Source organism: Erpetoichthys calabaricus, chromosome 16 (genome assembly GCF_900747795.2).
Source record: "Erpetoichthys calabaricus chromosome 16, fErpCal1.3, whole genome shotgun sequence".
NCBI lineage: Eukaryota > Metazoa > Chordata > Cladistia > Polypteriformes > Polypteridae > Erpetoichthys > Erpetoichthys calabaricus.
In genome coordinates, this window is record NC_041409.2 from 51,977,395 (window position 1) to 51,998,353 (window position 20,959).

The window sequence follows — 20,959 nt, forward strand, 5'->3', positions numbered from 1 at the left end:
ACAGTATTAAAAGACACTCAACAATTACACAGTAATAAAAGACAGTCAACAATTAACGTCATTTACCTTCGTTCCCACGTTTGACTTGTGCTGTAAATCTCTTCCTCATTTTCAGTTCATGTGATTACGTAGGAGGCGTAATACGTGATGACGCAATACGTGACTCCGCCTCCTCCATTAGAGTATATGGACAAAAAACAGGTTCCAGTTATGACCATTACGCGTAGAATTTCGAAATGAAACCTGCCTAACTTTTGTAAGTAAGCTGTAAGGAATGAGCCTGCCAAATTTCAGCCTTCTACCTACACGGGAAGTTGGAGAATTAGTGATGAGTCAGTCAGTCAGTCAGTCAGTCAGTGAGTCAGTGAGGGCTTTGCCTTTTATTAGTATAGATGTAACGGATTTTGTGTCATGTCGGAGGCTAGAGAAAGCCCAGAAGCACGTAGTGATTCACACACATAGAGCACATAGAAGATCAAATACAAAACAAAGTATTTAATGTGCTACTTTAGCTATGATGAGATTTAAGAAACTACTAAATTAAACGATTTTAAGATGAAGTTTATGATATTCTACTTTAATGACAAAATAAACTACGTGATTAAAGTGGAAATTCCGAGATTAAAGTTGACATTTCGAGCTTTTTTCCCCACTGTGTGCCTATTTTTTTTTTCTCTGTACCCTAATAAACTTTCATATGACACACAGACGGTGGGCTACAACTCGCCTTTTCACGGCGACTTTGATATGTGATAAGTTCTTTTTTATTTCGGGCACTGTGCGACTTTGTGAACTTGAGCTTTCGAGTTTCTCCGACACTATATGTCACTCTTCCTTTTGTTGATTATATCACTGTTTAAACCAACGAATAGGTCAACGAATAAGTTTTTCCTTGCCTCCACTTGGTATTTGCTGAAATTCCTCTATTTTCCCCCGTGCTTTTCCTATTGTCTTTTCACAGAACGCTGAGCTTAAGGGCTATTTATATTGATTTGCATATTCAAAGACGCGTAATTCTGGGAGGAGTTGGGGTGGGGCAGCAGGCGCGTGCATGTGCGTTACTTTTCACGCTGATCGGGATTTATGTAGCAGAAGAACGTGGAAGTCGGCGAACACACGGATTTATGCATCTGGATTTTTCTGTGCGTACGCACATTCCCACTTTTGTGCTTACACCATGTTATAGTGTGAGTTCTACGCACGGTGTTATACATGAGGCCCCTGATGTTGATGCCATTTTTGTCATTGTTTCCCCTTCACTGCTCCCGCAAGCGCATGGGACTCTCCTAGCAAAGAGAGTCGAACTAAAACGTAATGGCGGGTTTTGTCACTGTTTGCAGTTGCTTATTGCTCTCAACCTCTCCTGCTGACAAAAGTCGACATCCGTCCTGAAAGAGTTAAAAAGTCTTGTCTCTTTTTATGATATTGTCACCCCCAGTTCAGATGGGACAGGCACCAGCACCTTGTGACCTTGAACTGGGTAAGTGGCATTCAAAAATAGTTCAATGAATGGATGATGGATGATTGCCAGTGGATTAAGCTGGCAATGAGTGAAATTTGAGCAAGGGCTCTTAACTTGGACATTGCTGTAGGGGTACTGTACGATGGCTGACCCTGAACTACCCAAAGGTCATGGGGAAAGACAATTTCCCCTTGGAGTGATGTTTACACTTTTGACTAGGCCAACACAATCAGATGTAGTTATTTTGTGCTGCTTTGTGTCCATTACTTAATTTGTTAAGTGATGCTTCCTAATACATGATTATAGGGAGTTAGAGTCTATTCTTGCAACCTCACCCTCAATGTAAGACCACTGCAGAACACATTTATGCACATACCTATACTAGGCCACTTTGTACCAGCCAAGTATGTAATCTGCATGTTTCAGATGTAGAAGAAATACTCAATGAGACCGTCCATGTGGCTTTGGGTACCCTTTCACTTTGGTTCATTACTGTTCCTTGAACTCAAAGGTTCAGTATTATCAGAGAAGTAATAAATGTGCTGTTTACAGCATGATGCTCCATTTAATTCTTTACTGGAGATCTTTAACAAGGCAGGGGTCTGGTTATCATTGGCTAATTAACCTTACACTTAACAATGTAATATTTTTGCAGCATGAGCTAATTTACTTGAGGCTGTTTTTGGTGTCAAATTTAAGAGTCCTAACTCATTAATATCTGGTCGGTCAGAGCAGCAAAGCAATACCCTCAACCTCACATTAATAATTACACGCTGTTGCCTGCTGATTTATCTCTTTTTGGATAATGTGTAGCGGTTGTCGCTCAGACCAAAAGATTTCACCATCTGTCTGGCTTATATTAAATCATGTAGTAGTGTTGAAATCATGCAGTAAAAAAGCCACAGCATTCATGTTATTGCCTGGTGAGACTCGTTCTTTGAGTATAACGTCATTTTAGTTGTTTGTTTGCAGTTTTCCTTAATTTAAGAATGCCTTTAGTCTCTTATGTCACGTCTTTAAATATTTTACTGGTTTACTAACATGCTATGACTGTAACATTTGTAGTAATCAACAGTGGTGTCTATATGTAATTATACGACATGCCTAGTATATGTATTTTGATTTTTTTTTTAAATCTTTTCTAAAAATGTATTATGTTTGAAGGTGTTTCCTTAATTTTTGCTTTATTCTGTCCTTTACATAACAACTTACTTTGAACATCATATCTTTGGCATATTTTGAAAGTGATTGTTGTATATGTTTTTATATCTCATCCCCATCTCAAAGAAATGCAAGGTTAGCTGGTTGGTGACTGCAAATTGTCCCTGAATTTATGAATTTCTGTGCGTATAGTTGGGTCTGTAGTTATTTGGACAATGCCACAACCTTCATAATTTTGGCTCTGTACGCCACCACAGTGGATTTGAAATGAAACAATCAAAATTTGATTTGAGTAAAGACTTTCAGCTTTAATTCTCAGGATTAAAAAATATTTTAAAAAGCCATTTCTGTACATGGTCCCCATTTTCGTGGCCTCAAAAGTAAATCTTTTATAGTCAATGACTGCTTGAAGTCTGGAACCCATGGAAAATACCAAATGCCGGCTTTCTGCGCTAGTGATGCTTTGCCTGGCCTTCACTGCAGCTGTCTTCAGTTGCTGCTTATTTGTTGTCTTCAGCTAGTGAAATTCATGTTCATTTATGTTGCAGTCAGGTGATTGACTCACCATTAAGAAATATTCCATATTTTTGCCTAGAAAAGTGCTTGGGTTGCTTTTGCTGTATGTTTTGGGTTATTGTCCATCTGTTCTGTTGAAGAGCCAGCCGATCAGTCAGTTTTGCAGCATTTTGCTGAATCTAACTAGACGATTTAGCCCTTTACTCTTTAGAATTCATTCAGTAGCTTCTGTCAGCAGTCATAACTTCATAAGAACATGATAGTGTAATAGAACAGTGATCAAGTTCAATTGCCATGTTTCCAAGTTCCATTGCCATTGCTCTGCCATGTTTCACAGATTGTGTGTTGTGATGTAAAATTTTGCATACAAGTTGTTGATAAATATTTTGTATGTCTTAATTTGTAACTTAGGCAAAGCAATGCAATATTAGTGTTACATTATAGATGATAACAGCAATGGTTTGATGGTTTAAGAACCCCTTCCCCCTTTTTAGGAATGAGTCTCTTTGAATTTTACGACAGGGTTGGGGGAAGTGCCTCAAACAAGTTTGGAGTACTAGGGTGTTTACCAAACAAGTTTGGTAAATGTTTCTCTGCAGGACTCTCAGTCAACCCCCACAGGAAAGCCAGGCTGCCTAACTGCCAAGCTTTACCTTAACTTATGGTTTTGGGGGCAGGTGTGAAGGTTTTCTGCCCCATTGGTCTGAAGTATGGCTGTTTGGAACTGGCTTGTATCAGAAGCCTTTAAGTATCATGATGTCCTATTGGCTTTAAGAGTTGGACAGAAAACCTATAAATTTGCTTGCTTTACCCAGCTCTCTCTCTCTCTTACCAAACTGATGAAAGACCATCACATACCATGAACTGAAAAGGACCACACAATGAAGAGCACAGCTCGGCAGCCATATTAAGACAGGCATGCAGCCTGCTCTGAAGAAAGCTGACCACAAATGATGCCTTAATTAGAGACATTTTAAGTAACTAACAAGTCTGAGTGCCACCTGAAACTACATATCACCATTTATCAGGTTGTATGGTTGCCAATATTCAAATATACTTTGCATATTGTTTTTCTTTATGAATATTATCAATAATGCATTATTTAAAGTGTAACTTAACTCCTGCTTGTCTTTTACTGCATCTAATTGCCTGAGGTTATAGATGTAGAAGGGAAGGTGGGGAGAAGTTATATGGTACAATACCTTATAAAGAGTTGTAAGTCTGGGAGATTTGAGGCATTCTGACAAAAGCTGCGTATTAATAGTAAAAAAGGGGAAAGTAGAGTAATAAATTTCTCTACCAAGACAAAAACAATGTGCTATGCTTCAGATCATGAACCATGCCTTTCCTTGTCCATACTCATCTCATCATTCTGGTACATGTTTATGTTAGGTTCATCTGTCCAAAGCGTATTGTTCCAGAACTAGGACGCCTTTTATAGATGTTTTCTGGCAAAGTCTAATCTGGCCTTGCTGTTTTTGAGGCTTACCAGTGTTTTGCACTTTGTGGTAAATCCTCTCTATTTACTTTCATGAAGTCTTCTCTTGATTGTTGACAATGACATTCCACCCTCCTGAACAATGTTCTTTGACTTGGCCAGATGTTGTGAAGGCTTTTTTTTCACCAAGGAAAACATTCTGCTATCATCCATCACAGTTGTCTTTCATGGTCATCCAGACCTTTTGGTGTTGCTGAGCTGAACAGTGTGATCCTTCTTTTTAAGAAAATACCATATTGTTGTTGGTTACTTCTAATGTGTCAGCTGTCTCTCTCTGATGGATGTGCTTTGTTTTCCCTGCATAATGATGGCCTGGTTTATTTGAATTGACAGTTCTTTGGACCTCAAATTGAGAATTCACAGCAACAGCTCCAAATACAACTTCTACACTTTGATTCAACTCCAGACCTTTATCCTGCTTAATTGTTAATGGAACAGTGAGGGAACCACCCCACCTGGCCATGGAACAGCTTGTTAGTCAAATGTCTGTTTACTTTTGGTCACTTCATAAGGAAGGTATGACATATACTGTGGGGAATTAAGTATTTGATCCCCTGCTGAATTTGTAAGTTTGCTCACTTACAAAGAAATGAAGTTTCTCATTTTTATGGTAGTTTCATTTTAATGGAGAGAGACAATATCAACCAAAATCCAGAAAAAACACATTAAATAAAAGTTATAAATTGATTTGCATGTCATTGAGTGAAATAAGTATTTTATCCCCTACAACCCTCCCAGAATTCTGGCTGCCACAGATTGGCTGTGTGCCTACGTGGCACACAGATTACAATCAATCAATCAGTCAATTACAGATACTCCTGATCTCAGCTCTTTGTGTGTATAAAGCACATCTGTCCACAGAATCAATTTCTTCCATTCCAACCTCTCCACCACCATTGGCAAGACCAAAGAGCTGACCAAAGGACATCAGGGACAAGATTGTTGACCTGCGCAAGGACGGAATGGGTTACAAGACCTTCAGCAAGAAGGTTTGTGAAAAGATGACAACTGTTGGTGTGACTATTCAGAAATGGAAGAAATATAAAATGACCATCAATCGCCCTCGGTCTGGAGCACCATGCAAGATCTTGTTTGTCTTAAGTTTGCCAGTGAACATACGGGCCTGTACATGTGCTTTCTTGAGGAGGGGGACCTTGCGGGTGCTGCAAGATTTCAATCCATTATGGCTAGGGATGCACCGATACCACTTTTTTGGAAAACGAGTACGAGTACTTGCATTTCAGTACTCGTCGATACCGAGTACTTAATAAAAACATGATTTAAATTTACAGGTAACAGCTTTAGTCATATAATTTAACAAAAAAAACAAGGGACTAGTTTGGAATTAAGAACATTTATTTAAAATGAAAAGCATGTTGTATGCAACATATTACAGAATAAATAATTATAAAAAAAAATTTAAACAGTGACAGTGTAACTCAAGTATTTTTTTCAGTTTGTTGTAAACTCTGCCGCTTTGGACAACACAAGGGGCATTAATAAACATCTTTGCTATTTAGTGCACAATATTTGAATAAACTAACAACATCCACCAACATAGAACTGTGGCAGTCAGTGCAACTGAGGTAGGTATTAACATCAAGTCTAAGACGACTCACTTAATGGAGCCTATTTAGAAAAAGTGAGTGGCAGGTTTTTTTTTAAGAAACGTAGCTTTTCTGCATTATCAGCAGTCAGCCTGTTTCTGTTTTCATCTATAATGTGTGACACTGAGCTAAAAAGCCTTTCACTTTCCACACTGCTACATGGGGCTGAGAGGTATTTCTGGGCCATTTTAGCCAAAGTGGGGAACCTGATTTTGTTGACACCCCAGTACTTCAGAGGACTGTCTTCACGAGGGCTTGGGGCCTCTCCGAGGTATGTGTCGAGCTCAATGGCAGCACCTGCTGCCAGCGGCTGTGCTGCCTGGGGCTGCTCCTTAGCGATTTCTTCAAATACAGTGTCCAGACTGCTGCTAGTGCTGGCCTGGGCCTTGAGGAACAGTTTAGCAGGGGGTTCTGCAGCTTCTGCCCGACTCCCCTCTGCCTCAGCTCTGGACATCATCTGCAGCTCCTGCTTCAGGTGCAGCTTGGCCTCCGGAGCAGTGTTGTTGGAGAAGAAGCGATCTTTATACCTGAACAAAATTCATGAATGTATTAATATGTGGAAAAATAGGACTGATTTTAGTTTCCCCTAAACCACTGTCACAAATGCCAGCCATTTGGCTTTCTGGTAGTAATAAGGGAAATATATTTCATATTATATATATTGCATACATTTGTATTTGTGTATTTTAGTTACAAAAATATAATATAATATTTCAGATGGAAATTAATCTTACATTTAGTACTGTAGTTTATCATTGAATACCTATAGCACACAGACTTTACCTTGGGTCAAGTATGGTGGAGATGAAGTACAGTGGGTTGGTCTCGACGTCACTGAAGCGCTTCTTGACAGCTGCCAGTAAGGTTGCTTTCATTGTCTTGACGCCGTGGTCCTCGTCTGTTTCTCTGTTTAGAAGTCTCACTAGCACAGTCACAGCTGGGATGACATCAGAGGCTAGTGCGTCGTAGCTGCTCACTTTTTTTGTTAGTTCCTCAAAGGGGGAGAGGATGGCAACAGTCTTCTCCATAAGAGCCCATTGGTGAGCGGTGAGATAGTCAGGGAGTTCATGCTCGGACACATACACCCCCAGCACTCGCTTTTGCTCAATGAGGGACTGGAGCATGTAATACGTGCTGTTCCAGCGCGTCTGTACGTCCTGCTGCAGTCTCTTTATTGGCTGGTTGAGCTGTCCCTGAATGTCCTCGAGGCGGGAGTAGGCTAAGGCGGAATGTTTAAAATGCCCAACTATTTTCCGCCCCACTGCTATAGCATCAGCTATGCTCCTTTGTGCTAATAAGCCCTCGTGAACAGCCAGTTGGAGCGTGTGCGCAACACACGGCAGACTTGGGAGCCCTGCGTCATTCATGGCTTTAATCATGTTTTTGGCATTGTCACGAAGCACAACATGTACTGATGTTTTAGGTATACCCCATGTCTGGAGCATTTCCTCAAACACATGCGGTATAGCCTGGCTGGTGTGCGAGCCGCGGAATTGTTTCGCATGTAATATGGCTCGTTGCGGCGTGAAACTCTCGTCTATCCACTGGGAGGTTAGGCTAATTAGCGACATGGGGCTAACACTGCTTGTCCAAATATCCGTGGTGAAACTAAACGCAGAGGAGGCTTGCAGTAGGCTGTGGATATGTTTTTTCACGGAGTCGTGTAGTTTAGGCAGCTCCGTGTCAGTCATGTAGCTGCGGCTTGGGACATCATATCTGGGCTCCAGAACATGGAGGAGACACAGGAATCCCACATTTTCTACCTCCGAGAGTGGCTGGTCACTCAATGCAATGTACTCGATAATTGCCTGTGTTATTTTCACAGCACGTGGATTGTCTCTGGACATTTTCTCTCGTCTTGCAAGAGTTTGCTGCAGCGTGGGTTGTGTTGGTTTAGAAGCGTGGGTAAACTCTTTGTACTCGTTGTCGTGTTGGGATTTTAGGTGCTTGATTAAATTACTTGTGTTAAATGCGCTACCTTTTGAGCCTCCTCTGGACAATTTCGCTGAGCACAATTTGCAGTCCGCCTTTGTTTTGTCGTCTTCATTCACTTTGAAATAGTTCCACACGGCTGACATGTCTCGCCTCGCCTTGCCTTCTCCCCGCTCTGAGCTGCAGCCGGGGCCTGGGGGCAGGCACTCGGCGCCTGTGATTAACCCCTTACACGCCGCTCAAACCTAGACATTTCTCAGACCGTGGTATCGGTCCCCGGTATCAGGGGACTTTTAACGAGTACGAGTACTTTAGAAAATGTGGTATCGAGGCCCATACCAGATACCGGTATCGGTGCATCCCTAATTATGGCATAGTGTGTTACCAATGGTGTTCTTGGCGACTGTGGTCCCAACTGCGTTCACATCATTAACAAGCTCCTCTCGTGTAGTTTATAACTTTTATGTAATGGATTTTTTATGGATTTTTGGTGGATATTCTGTCTCCATTAAAGTGAAACTACCATAAAAATTAGAGACTGGTCATTTCTTTGTAAGTGAGCAAACTTACAAATTCAGCAGGGGATCAAATACATATTGTCCCCCACTGTAGTATAGAAAGTGCTATAATTCGTAAACCCTATTTGAATGTAAATACTTTCAATTAAAGGTGCCAGTCTGCACTTTCAATCCAGATTCATTATATAGGTTCAGTTCCAATATTTGTTTAGTAAAATTTTTAAAATAACAATAATTTTATCATTGTTCAAATACATATGGACCTAGATGTATATACTGTACATAATTGTTCCTGTTAAGAAGTATCCAGAGTTGGTACCTGTCTTCTGTCTAGTTGTTAACTGCAACTCTGAATTAGAATGTGTAGGGTCAATGAATGAAAGGATTACCTTTTTTTCTTTAATTTAATAATACAGTGATCCCTCGCTATATCGCGCTTCGCCTTTCGCGGCTTCACTCCATCGCGGATTTTATATGTAAGCATATTTAAATATATATCGCGGATTTTTCGCTGCTTCGCGGGTTTCTGCGGACAATGGGTCTTTTAATTTCTGGTACATGCTTCCTCAGTTGGTTTGCCCAGTTGATTTCATACAAGGGACGCTATTGGCAGATGGCTGAGAAGCTACCCAACTTACTTTCTCTCTCTCTCTTGCGCTGACGTAGGGGGGTGTGAGCAGGGCGGCTGTGTGCAGCTGCTTCCTGAAGGACATGCTGCACGGTGCTTCGCATACTTAAAAGCTCAAAGGGCACGTATTGATTTTTGACTTTGTTTTTCTGTGGCTCTCTCTTCCTGCTCCTGACGGAGGGGGTGTGAGCTGCCGCCTTCAACAGCTTTGTACCGGCGGTGCTTCGCATACTTAAAAGCCAAAAAGCCCTATTGATTTTTTTTTTGACTGCTTGCTTTGCACTCCTTTGAAAAGGAAGATATGTTTGCATTCTTTTAATTGTGAGACAGAACTGTCATCTCTGTCTTGTCATGGAGCACAGTTTAAACTTTTGAAAAAGAGACAAATGTTTGTTTGCAGTGTTTGAATAACGTTCCTGTCTCTCTACAACCTCCTGTGTTTCTGCGCAAATCTGTGACCCAAGCATGACATTCTAAAAATAACCATATAAACATATGGTTTCTACTTCGCGGATTTTCCTATTTCGCGGGTGGCTCTGGAACGCAACCCCCGCGATGGAGGAGGGATTACTGTATTACACTCTGATGGTAATTGTTAACTGTCAGTGGTTGGGGACAAAAATGGCTACCAAAAAATAACCCTTGTTCTTTCCAGAATTGCAGCAAACAGTAATTCAACAATGCTGATTAAACAAGAAGAAAACAAACACTGTTAAACATTGTTGTGACAATTCTTATATGCTGACTACATAATAAAGCACAGTAAAAATTAAACAATTTATTAAAATGTGTTTTACATACTTTTTACTTTGTCTTTCTCTCTCTTTCACTCCCTCTCAACTATAACCCTTCCTAACCTTCCTGAAGATTAAAAGAGCATACAGACTAAAGGCTTTGACATGCCATCCAGACAAGAACCCAGATAACCCCAAAGCTGGTAAGAAAAGATGCTTTACATTTGTTAAATGTTACAAGTTTAATGGAGTGTTGGTGTAAATTACGAATAAAGCATAACTTGATAGAAAACAAAAGATATCTCTTTGAAGCGATTAAAGATATGTAATGTGGACAGTGAATCTTAGAATATAGTAAACATAAACTAAACAACAGAAAACTGTTTTTCTAAACAAATTCATTAGTAAAGATAAGGTAAAAATTTGTAGTGGAAAGGATTTCACAAAGTTCATAAATTTTAGGTTATGTTTAATAAAAACATTGGTCCTTCACATTGGACACCGCCACATAACATACGTTCTTTGTTGTCCACCTATCTGGGAGGACATGAACCAGAGTCTGCCCTTACCTTGTAGTCAGATTCAGAGACCCTTTTACTACTAATGCACAGAAACCATATTTTTTTAAGCTATGTCCTTACTAATAAAATAGAGTTTTAAATAAACACAGTCTCCATCCATACTTGAGTTTTCACATTGTTTGCAAAATTTTCTCCCCTCACGCTAAAATGAAACAGAAAATGCACATGATGTAAAAATTTGCCTATGCAGGGCATGTATGCATCAGTGGAAAAAAGAAGAATAAGTATCCTTTACCCTGGACATTATTTGCAACTTGCATTTACACCCTGTGACAAATATAAAAAGGATGTTTTATTAAGACTTACGATGAGGAATTGTTGTGGAGAGTAACAGAAAACAAGGAAACAGACTGGAAGTCTTGTTAATGCCACTATAGTGACATTTTACAGGGCTACAAGGAGCACTATCCATCACCTTCCAATCAGAGGAGAACCACATAATAAGCAAGAATCAGATCAGAGTTAGATAATAGCATGTGTATGCAAGAGTCTCTGTTTTTACTTATCCACACTGCCATGCTGACCTGGTGTTTTTAGAAATATTCAGCTCTGGAGAGCATTTTCAAAAGTCTTTGTTTGGAGGTTAAAATGTCAGGGGTAGTGTGGACGAAAGACAAAAACAGAGACTAATGTGTACTATTTTAAATGATAACTTAGTTGTTTGGGCATAGCCTTAAATCTGGCAGTTTCGCTCATGTTTGGTGTCTGCTGGTGGGTGTGGAAACTGTTGTCATGAAAGGTACCAAGCACATGCACCATGCACTTCCTGGGTCTGTTAAGCTGTCATTTCATTTACCTGAGCTAGCTCACCACCTGTTCTCTTTGAGCAAGTGTCTAGTTAATAGTGTCAAATATTATTAAATATAGGATTAGTTATGGAAAGTCCATGATTATCACAATAACAATCCATTGCTTTTCTTAATTAACGTCAGCTTGGACCACTCTTTCTAATCACGACAGACATATTCTTAATTCCCATTTAAGCACTGAAATCTTCAAGTAGAACTGTAGTATTAGAAGGTGTTGCCTTTTTGAGCACTGCAGACAAATGTTATGGATATTTTTAAATTAATAAATTCAAGCCACAGTCTATACGTTTTTCTCACTATAACTTGATATAGCATTGAAGCATTGAGATGACCCTGTCATACACCAGTTCAAGAACTTAAAGAAGTTACGCGTGCCATAAAAAAAAACAATGAATAGTTTCGAAACGGTAGACAAAGAGGCCGTTTCGACAACGTAAGATGAAACGGGCACGAGTGAAATAGTAATAAGTATAAGCACCACAAACCTGATATAGGTGTATTGAATGAATGCGTAATTGAATCAGAATGCGTAATTAGGCCTCGAGTTGTAGTCGATATCGCCTTTCAGGCCTCTAGAGCTTTAATCGAAGACGCCTTTCTCTTTGAATTTTTGCAGCCGTAAATCCGCCGCCTGCCACGATGTTGGGGTTGGATGTCGGTTGAAGTCGCCTTTCTCTTTGAATTTAAAGTATAAAAGACAGCAGCAATAAAACATCAAGCCCAGACTTTTCCTGAGGTAGTACACCTGCAGAGGCCAGTGATCTGTGTGAGTGGGTCTGCAGGGGAGGAATACGAGTGTGTGCGTGTGCATGTCTACAGGGGGGCAGGTTAGGGGTAGATGTATGTGTGTGTATCAGCAGGGACAGATGGACTTCTCAGCTTTGGGGAAAAAGCCGTCTTTCAGTCTGCTGGTACGTGTTTTTATGTTTCTGTACTGTTTTCCCGAAGGCAGTGGTACAAACAGTACATTTCCTGGATGGGTGAGATCCGCAGCTTTACATTTGGCTCTCTTCTGCACCAGATCTAAGAGAGGACTTCCCACGATCCTCTGTCCTGTTCTCACCACCTGTGCCAAGTCCTTCTTGTCCTGTGCTGTGCAGCTGCCGTACCACACTGTCATACTGTGACAGAGAATGCTTTCTATAGCAGATCTGTAGAAGTTTGTTAGCAGCCGAGAGGAGAATCCAGCACGTGTCATCTTCCTGAGGAAGAAGAGTCTTTGTTGGGCCTTTTTTACAAGGTGAGATGTGTTCAAAGACCAGGTCTGATCCGATGTGATATGGATACCCAAGAACTTGATATTAAAACATGACATCCCTCTTCTGAACCCATGCTGACTGTTCAGAAAAACTCCTGTCCTTACCTTGTGCTGCTCAATCTTATCTTTAATAATTCCTTTCATTAATTTTCCTGTGATGCATATTAGGCTTACTGGATTATAGTTGCTTGGATCTGCCCGGTCACCTTTTTTATATAACTGGATAATATTTGTCTTTTTCCAGTCCTTTGGAATCTCCCCAGTGCGCAGTGACTTCCTAAAAATATGCATCGAGGGTTTATATATGTACTCGCTTACTTTCTTAAGAACTCAAGGGTAAATATTATCTGTTCCTGATGATTTGTTTGATTTCAGCCTATTTAATCTGAGCAGTGCTTCTCCCTCTACAATTTCCAAATCCATCAGTACATCATTAGTAGTCCCATTTACCGCTGGGAGGTTATCTACTTCCTCACTTGTTAAGACCTCAGAAAAATGTATGTTTAGGGCATCTGGTTTTTCACTGTTTGTATCTTTTAATTCCCTTTTACTGTTTCTGATGCACTTCACCTCCTCCTTAACTGTTCTTTTAGTACTAAAATACTGAAAGAATCTGTTAGGGTCGTCTTTCACCATATCTGCTATATTCCTCTCCAACTGTCTTTTAGCTTCCCTAATATCATATTTAATGGTTGCCCTTATGTTCTCATGTGCCGTACGATTCACTTTAGATTTATTAGCCTTATATGCCTTATAAAGCATTTTTTTCCTTTGCAGCTTCTTTTTGAAATCTTTATTAACCCACTGTGGATTTTTTTTTTACATTTCCTATTAATTCTAAATTTAGGTATGTACCTGTCCTGCATTACATGTAAAACACTTTTAAACCTGTTCCACTTCTCCTCAACTGTCTCCATACTTAAAAGCTTATCCCAGTCTATCCTACTAAGACTTGGCCACATCTGCTCAAAATTTGCACAACCAAAGTTCATCTTAACAATTTTAGTCTTTACATCTGCACTCTTAAAAAACACTGAGAATTGTATTAATTATGGTACTTGACCCTAGTAGTTCAATCAGTTCTACAACCTTAATTCTATTTTGATTATTAGAAAATACTAAATCCAGACAGGCTTCACACTGCGTTGGTGCTTTAACATACTGCATTAATAAACAGTCACTGATTACTTCTACAAACTCCTGCTCTTGTGCTGCTCCATTTGTAAGATTATCCTGGTTAATATTTGGATAATTAAAGTCCCCCATGACTATAATATCCCCTTGTAAACTTGCCTTTTTAATATAACTAAAAAGATGTGTGTTGAAATTACTGTCTGCATTGGGCAGTCTATAATACACTCCTAAACTAAGACTTCTTTCCCTAATGCTTTCCAGGCGAAGGCACATGTCCTCACTAAGATGGGTCTAATCTACCAACCGAAGAGGACTTGCATTTAAATTTCATAATTATGTTCAGCTACCTATAGCTCGTACTCGGTTGCCTCATTTTTGGTACTTCTAGCATTAAGGCAAGAAATTTTTAATGTGTTGTTACTTCTACATTTAAATGTTGGGTTACAATTTACATTACTACACATTTTTATTTCTACACCATTGTATGCTCCTCCACATATAATTCTAAACCTGGCCTGTCCTAAACTCCCTGCCCCCCATTCCCTAGTATAAACAGCCCTCAACTAGCCTACTTATATGCCTCCCCAATACATTGGTGCCCCTCCAGTTTGGTCCAGAGCACACAGTGTGCATTTCTTCCAAAAAAGATTAGTCTGACCACAATATGTATTTTCACTGTGTAATGGTCTATCCCAGATGCCTAGGAGTTCAGAGAAGTCAATGCTGCTTCAGGACATGATTAACATAGGGCTTCTTTTTTCCACAGTAAAGTTTGAAGTGGCATTTTTGAATGTAACTCCATATTGTAGTGCTTGACAAAGGTTTGCCAAAGTCCACACCCCTGTGTTTATATCACCTATTGATGAGTGATGGTTCTTGATGCCGTGCCATCTGAGGGATCGGAGATCACAGGTGTTCAGCTTAGGGCTCGTTTAAACCTCACGCTTAGAACGCATATGCGCCTGCATCATGGCTGCCATGCGTTCTGAGCATTCATTTGATGCGTCCTCTGAGCAGGTCCTCAGAAGTTAACGCGATGCGTGTGCGAGTTGCAGTTCCAGCAAAAAGTTGGGGGGCACAGTGTGCTAAAAGGTGGAATGTGATGTCAGAGTCTCTGTTTATTATCTACATGTGACAGAAAGCCGATTTGTGGATCCTACGAGATCGGTGTGCACGCTTCGATATTTGAAAAATGGTTCGATGTGGTGAAGCAAAATGCCGACATACAGATGTATTCGTGGTGCTTTTATATTCAAGCGTCGCATATTCCCTATCGTAATGACACGATAAGTTTTAAAACTCTCACATACCATCTTCTGTGCCGTCTTTTTTTCTAGGGCTTCCTCTGCTGCTGACAGCAGCGAATCCTCAGCAATAGATCGCCACATTGAGCACATTAAATGTATGATATTCCAACTCTCTGCACATTTAGAATCCTTAGATTTATACTTGATATCACTTTCATGATGAAAAGCATTAAAGTATGTATATTACATTTTACAGATAAATCGGTAATTTCGTTTAAATAATGAATACTGTTAATAATTTCACACATGGTGGTGACACAGTGGCGGAGCGTTAGCGCTGCTGTCTTAAAGGGAGTCACGTCGCTGATATTCCCTGCCTAGAGTTTACATGTTTTCCTGCTGGGTTTCCTCAGTGTGCTCCAGTTTCCTTTCAAAGATATGCAGATTTGGGGATTTGGTGCCGCTAAAATTACGGTAGTGTAGGTGTGTGCTTGTATTCAGCTTGCGATGAGCCAAGGCTTCGTCTAGGGATTGTTTCTCACTCGTGCCCAATGCTTGCTGGAATGGACACATCCCTGGATTTAATCATTAAACATCCTTTTCAGAGATATTGCAGTAAGGTGCCATCGGAATTTAATGGGTGTTCTAGGCCAGGGGTCCCCAACCCCCGGTCCGCGGCCCACTACCGGTCCGAAGCCGTCTGACAGCCGGGCCGCGAGAGAACTTCCGGCAACAGCGACTCACTCAGACTTTTCAGAACGTTTGGCAGGCGGGGCTTTGTAGCGGTGCAGAGAGAGGAGAGAGACCGAGGTGAGAGACTATTACAACAAAGTATTTTTATGGTCCCGACAGTTTCCCCATATGACATGAGTCTGTAGAAATCACGTTACTACGAAGTACATTCAACAGATGCTTTCATTACAATGAAGTGACCTTGAAATGCTTGAACGAATCATCCACAGTGCAGTTAGATCTGTGGTCGCAGCTCAGTTGTTCACGTTTGCACAACGATCCCCAAACAGAAACATTGTAAAAAAATCTTTCTTCGAACTTTCCTCGTACTGTTTTTTTTTTTTTTGCTGTTTTTGTTGTCTGTGGTTTTCATTGATTCCTTTTGCTTATTGCTTGTCAACATTTGAAAAACATCCATTGGAATTTAACTCATTGTCACCCTCCTATAGAAACGGCAGACACGAAAAAAAGATTGCAGTGTTAATGTTTGTGATGTGCAATCTGTTGGATTGGCAAATGTAAAGCATATGTCTTTGTTATATGCAAAAAAAGAAGAAAAATCTCAGATTGCAAACGTATGCGAACTGCTTAATAACTTTAATAATAATAATAGAAATGTTATGTAAATTGTGTATAAAACTGCCCCCCCCCAACTCCCCGACCGGTCCGTGGAAAAATTTGCATCTAATAAAAGTGGTCCTTGCTGTCAAAAAAGGTTGGGGACCACTGTTCTAGGCAATTCACAACGCAGAGAAGCCGAACATGTTCTCACCGTGATAATGTCTCGCACTGCCACCTGGTGGATTCCTCCAGATTTACGTAAAGTACATGAGCAAGTATAAACAGTACAACACTTGCGTAGCAGGAGTGTCCGGTGCAGCATGCGTTGCGTTGCATGAAGTATAAATCTGGCCTTAGGCTTGCACCCTTGCCTTTTACACACTGAAATTTCTCAAGTTTCCTTCAATCATTAAATGATATTATGCACTGTAGAAAGAGAAATATGCAAATTCCTTTCAGTCTTTTTTTGAGGAACATTGTTTTTAAACATTGCAATAATTTTTTCATACATTGGTTGGCGAACTGGAGATCTTTGATTCAGCCTTTCGTGGATACCGCTTTTGTATTGTAAAGGACAGCCGGGTCCCATGCCCGGCAGGGATGCCCCTGCTGCATCTGTTCCGGGGGAGCCACCGTGGGCAGCTCAATACCTCCCCCGGGACGCTTGGTGGCAGCCTCCCTGGCGGACGATGATTCCCCAACCTGGTGCATGGCTCCATGGGACATGGAGTCCTCCACAGCCTGGTTGGGGGCTTGGATGGCCGCCAGGGGGAGCTGCATGGACTTTGCAGCCCGGCTGGTCAATTCCTCAGCCCCACCCGGAAATGCAATTAGGCCCAGGTGATCAAGCACCTGGAATACTTCCAGGTGGGGTATAAAAAAGGCCAGCCACCACCACTCGAGAGAGCCAGAGTCGGGAGGAGGAGGACTAAGCCTGAGGAGGAGTGGTGGTGAAGAAGAGAAGAGTGTTGTGATAATATTTGTGAGTGTTTTGGGACTGTGTTGGGCCTGTGGGACACGGGGAATGCGTGCCCCACGGCTGAAGAAAAATAAAAGTGTGCTTTGTTTAAGTACGTGCCTCTGCGTCAGTCTGTGCCGGGTCAGGCGCTATATCGTGTCTATATTACAGTATCGAAGTATGACTACAGTCGACTGTTGACATCACCTGTTTGAAATCACAACGTTATTTCAATATTTTACCCCATTACTGGCCCTGATTTACCCCATCCCAACTTTTTTTGGAATGTGTTGCAGGCCTGAAATGCAGAAATGAATGTAAATTAACAAATGAAATGAGGTTGACAGACAAAATATGAAATATCTTTGGTTCATACTGTCTGCAATGAAATAAGAGTCAAGGTAAATTTAAGAATCACTTTGTTTTTTTTAGTTGCATTTTCCATACTGTAACGTTTTTGATTTGGGGTTGTAGATAGACAGTACAGTAATCCCTCACTTATCGCGGGAGATAGGTTCCAAGGCCGACCGCGATAACTAATTTTCGCGAAGTAGGGACACCATATTTATTTAATTATTTAACGTGTATTTGGACGTTTTTAAACCCTCCCTCTATTGTTTACAACCCACCCTTTACTCTGTTAATAACAGGGATAACTGCTAAGCAATATGAAATCGGTAGATAAGTTTACACTTACTGTATAGCGAAGTACATGTAGCTATATGACGTGATGATGGTGATGAATATGTTGCACAGTAAAAATGATGACTATGAAGGTGATGATGACTTTTACTGCGCAGCCGATGACTGTATTTAATGTCTCTTCAGACGGCGGTGCCATTTCCTGGGGCACCTCCTCCACGGTTTCCAAAGGTGTAGTAGTAGTAGTAGTAGTAGTAGTAGGAACTGGCTGTTTTTTGCGAGGCTGCAAAAACATTGTGATCGGCAGTTGCTGCCACTGCTTCTTTTTCCGGTCGAAGAGCAGCTTGTAGGCAGTCATGACATTGTCGACCTTGTTGCAAAGATTTCTAAAGCAGATTCCATCCAGATTACTGCCTTATCATGTCCACTTGCAACTCGTTTTGTGCCCTGGTTAAAGGACACTGCGGCCGTAGATCTTATATGCTTTTCCTCCTTTTTAAATAAAAAGAATCGTGGACTCATTGATGCTGTAATGGTGTCCTGCAGCGGTGTAGCTGTTCCCTTCCTTCAACATATCCAAAACTTTTACCTTTTCTGCAATCATTTGCATCTTCTGTTGGCGCTTGGACACGGCCCCTGAAGCAGGAGCACGTTAATGCTGAATGAGTGAGATGAGACTTCCTGGTTAATGCAGCACTCCGTCGCTGAGCCAATCAGCAGCACACAGGAACTTAACTGCGTGCTCTGATTGGGTAGCTTCTCAGCCATCTGCCAATAGCATCTCTTGTATGAAATCAACTGGGCAAACCAATTGAGGAAGCAAGTACCAGAAGTAAAAAGACCCATTGTCCGCAGAAACCCACGAAGCAGCGAAAAATCCGCATTATATATTTAGATATGCTTACATGTAAAATCCGCAAAGTCGTGAATCCGCGAAAAGTGAACCGCAAAGTAGCGAGGGATTACTATGCATTATTTGTCCCAGAAGAGAAATTTTGCTTTTTACAGAAGCTTAGTTAATACAAACCAAGGAAAACATTTCCAGTTTTTTCTTTTTTTTCCACAGTTCAGTGGATGCATCCAGTAAGCGTGTTTCAAATATATCCTTTTGATAAGCAAAATGAGTATTTAACTAGTATGTGTGAAGGATCCCCGGTAGTGTTTCTTGACACACTTTTGCTGAATAATTTGAAGTCCATGCTGGTGTGTCAGCAGGGGAATGTGCAATTTTTGTCTTCTTTCCCTCACTACTTCTGCCAACATATCTAGAAGGTGTCCCATCACTGAGCCTGCCTTCTGAATTAACTTGTTGACTTAGTGAGCCTTTCTTGAACTCAAGTTAATGGGACAGCACAACACACTGGCCATCATAGAGTTTTAGAACACATCAAGGATGTTGCTACCCACATTGAAGGAGTGTAGTCTCTTTAGAAAAAGAGTCCACTCTTCCCTTTCGTCTGTAAATCCTATTTGTAACTAGACCAGTCTAGCCTGTCATTGATGTAAGCAATAAGCTTACAATAAGCAGTTTCTTATTTTTGCTGATTAGAGTTCCAGATAATTCTCAAAGTTCTCCACCTGACTCCTATCATACAGTATCTCTCAATATATCCCATTAGTGTAGAATCATCTGCAAGTGACATGTCCTGGTGTTTTGTTTATATTCCAAGGTATATAGGGTGAAAAGAAAAGGAGGAAGGACCTTTCTTTGTAGTGCTCCAGTGTTGCTTAGATCCATATCAGAAACAAAGTGTTGAAGGCTCACAAACTGCAGTGTGCCTGACAGCCTTTTGTTATCCAGGTCTCCATAGGCTTACCCGTTAACCCAAATGGTTGAATGGTACTGAAGGCACTAGAGAAATCAAAAAACATAATCCTCACAGTGCTGCCAGCTTTGCCCAGCCTTGTGGAGTAAACGGACAATTGCATCTTCCAATCTAATCTTGGTCCAAAAGGGAAACTTCAGTGGGTACAAGTGGTTTTTGGCGGGAAGTCTAATATAGTCCAGGACCTTTCTCTTGAAGGTCTGTGTTGACACAGACGTTAATATAGTCTGTGATGATATGATGGTGTTATTGGATATCATCCTTGTGTGACTTGTACATTATTTCCCAGTCTGTCAATAATACTGAATGACCTAAAATAACTATAGCACACTTCAGCTATCTTCCAAATGGTTCACCGATGGTGTTAATTTTTAAGATGATTAAGGATAAGTGTGGATGTGTCTATCCATGTGTACCTGCTTCATAGATGGTGTGAAAGATCACACTCGACACACTTAAAAAGGTTTGGGACAGCCACCCGTATATTACCCCTGACTGCAATGGGTTTGGTTTTAGACAGAAATGTCTCTGTTGGAGTCTAGACATGAACTGTTTGAGGTTTGGAAAGATGGCGGTTTTAACTGATAAAACCAGAAGTGACATAGGAGAACCGGAAGCAATCTTCTTTTGGAGTCCTCATAAGTGCTGGAACTGGAAGTGGCGCCAGCCTGGGTGCCGAAACCGGAAATTACATCTTCAGCGATGAGTCAGACAGGTTTTCCTGCAGCTGGTCTGCAGAGATAACAGGAAAAGACGTAGTGTAATTGCACCCAGTCCAAATTTAACAACCACCTGACTTCATCCCCGTCTAGGTTTTCAGGACCAAGAGTTTTTCTTTCTTTAAGTTATTTATGTGTTTAAGTAAGTAGATGGGTACCTGCAAAACCAGCTTAATATATCTTGTTACTTTAGTCAGTGCATCACCACTTAAATGGATTGTAAATCTGAAGGAGTAATCCTGGCTTGGGCTTCTGATCTTCTAGTTTCTTGTTCTGCATCATTACATGTCTGGATTATGTGTTTACTTTTGTGTATTATCAATAAGCGCTATTACTGGAGTGTCTTTACGATAAGTGACAATTTAAGTTTTTCTTAGGGATATTGAGTACGTCATTCCAATTTGGAAATGTGCATAACTGATATAATCCTAGGGCA

At 40.8% G+C, this 20,959-nt stretch overlaps 2 protein-coding genes across 4 annotated transcripts in view; one reads left to right on the plus strand and one right to left on the minus strand.

The window, feature by feature from the left end:
• dnajc17 (DnaJ (Hsp40) homolog, subfamily C, member 17) overlaps nucleotides 1-20,959 on the plus strand; it is a 196,894-nt gene that overhangs the window by 45,949 nt on the left and 129,986 nt on the right. For all 3 annotated transcript variants that reach the window (XM_028821746.2, XM_028821748.2, XM_028821747.2), the window contains exon 2: nucleotides 10,190-10,259. In XM_028821746.2, coding sequence (XP_028677579.1) covers nucleotides 10,190-10,259 — 70 coding nt within the window. The remainder of the gene's footprint in view (nucleotides 1-10,189; nucleotides 10,260-20,959) is intronic.
• Nucleotides 6,082-7,693, minus strand: LOC127526042 (zinc finger BED domain-containing protein 4-like). Its single transcript, XM_051920009.1, has 2 exons — nucleotides 7,028-7,693; nucleotides 6,082-6,771 (listed from the first exon to the last, which is right to left on the minus strand). The coding sequence occupies exons 1-2, from the start codon at nucleotides 7,687-7,689 to the stop codon at nucleotides 6,267-6,269; spliced, it is 1,167 nt and encodes a 388-aa protein (XP_051775969.1). The 5' UTR covers nucleotides 7,690-7,693; the 3' UTR covers nucleotides 6,082-6,266.

What these genes read in the sequence shown, in the direction of transcription:
- LOC127526042 (XM_051920009.1), bottom strand. Translation starts at nt 7,689, where the DNA reads ATGCTCCAGACATGGGGTATACCTAAAACATCAGTACATGTTGTGCTT. An exon ending in TCCACCATACTTGACCCAAG is followed by an intron (nt 6,772 to 7,027) that starts GTAAAGTCTGTG and finishes AATTTTGTTCAG; the next exon opens with GTATAAAGATCGCTTCTTCT.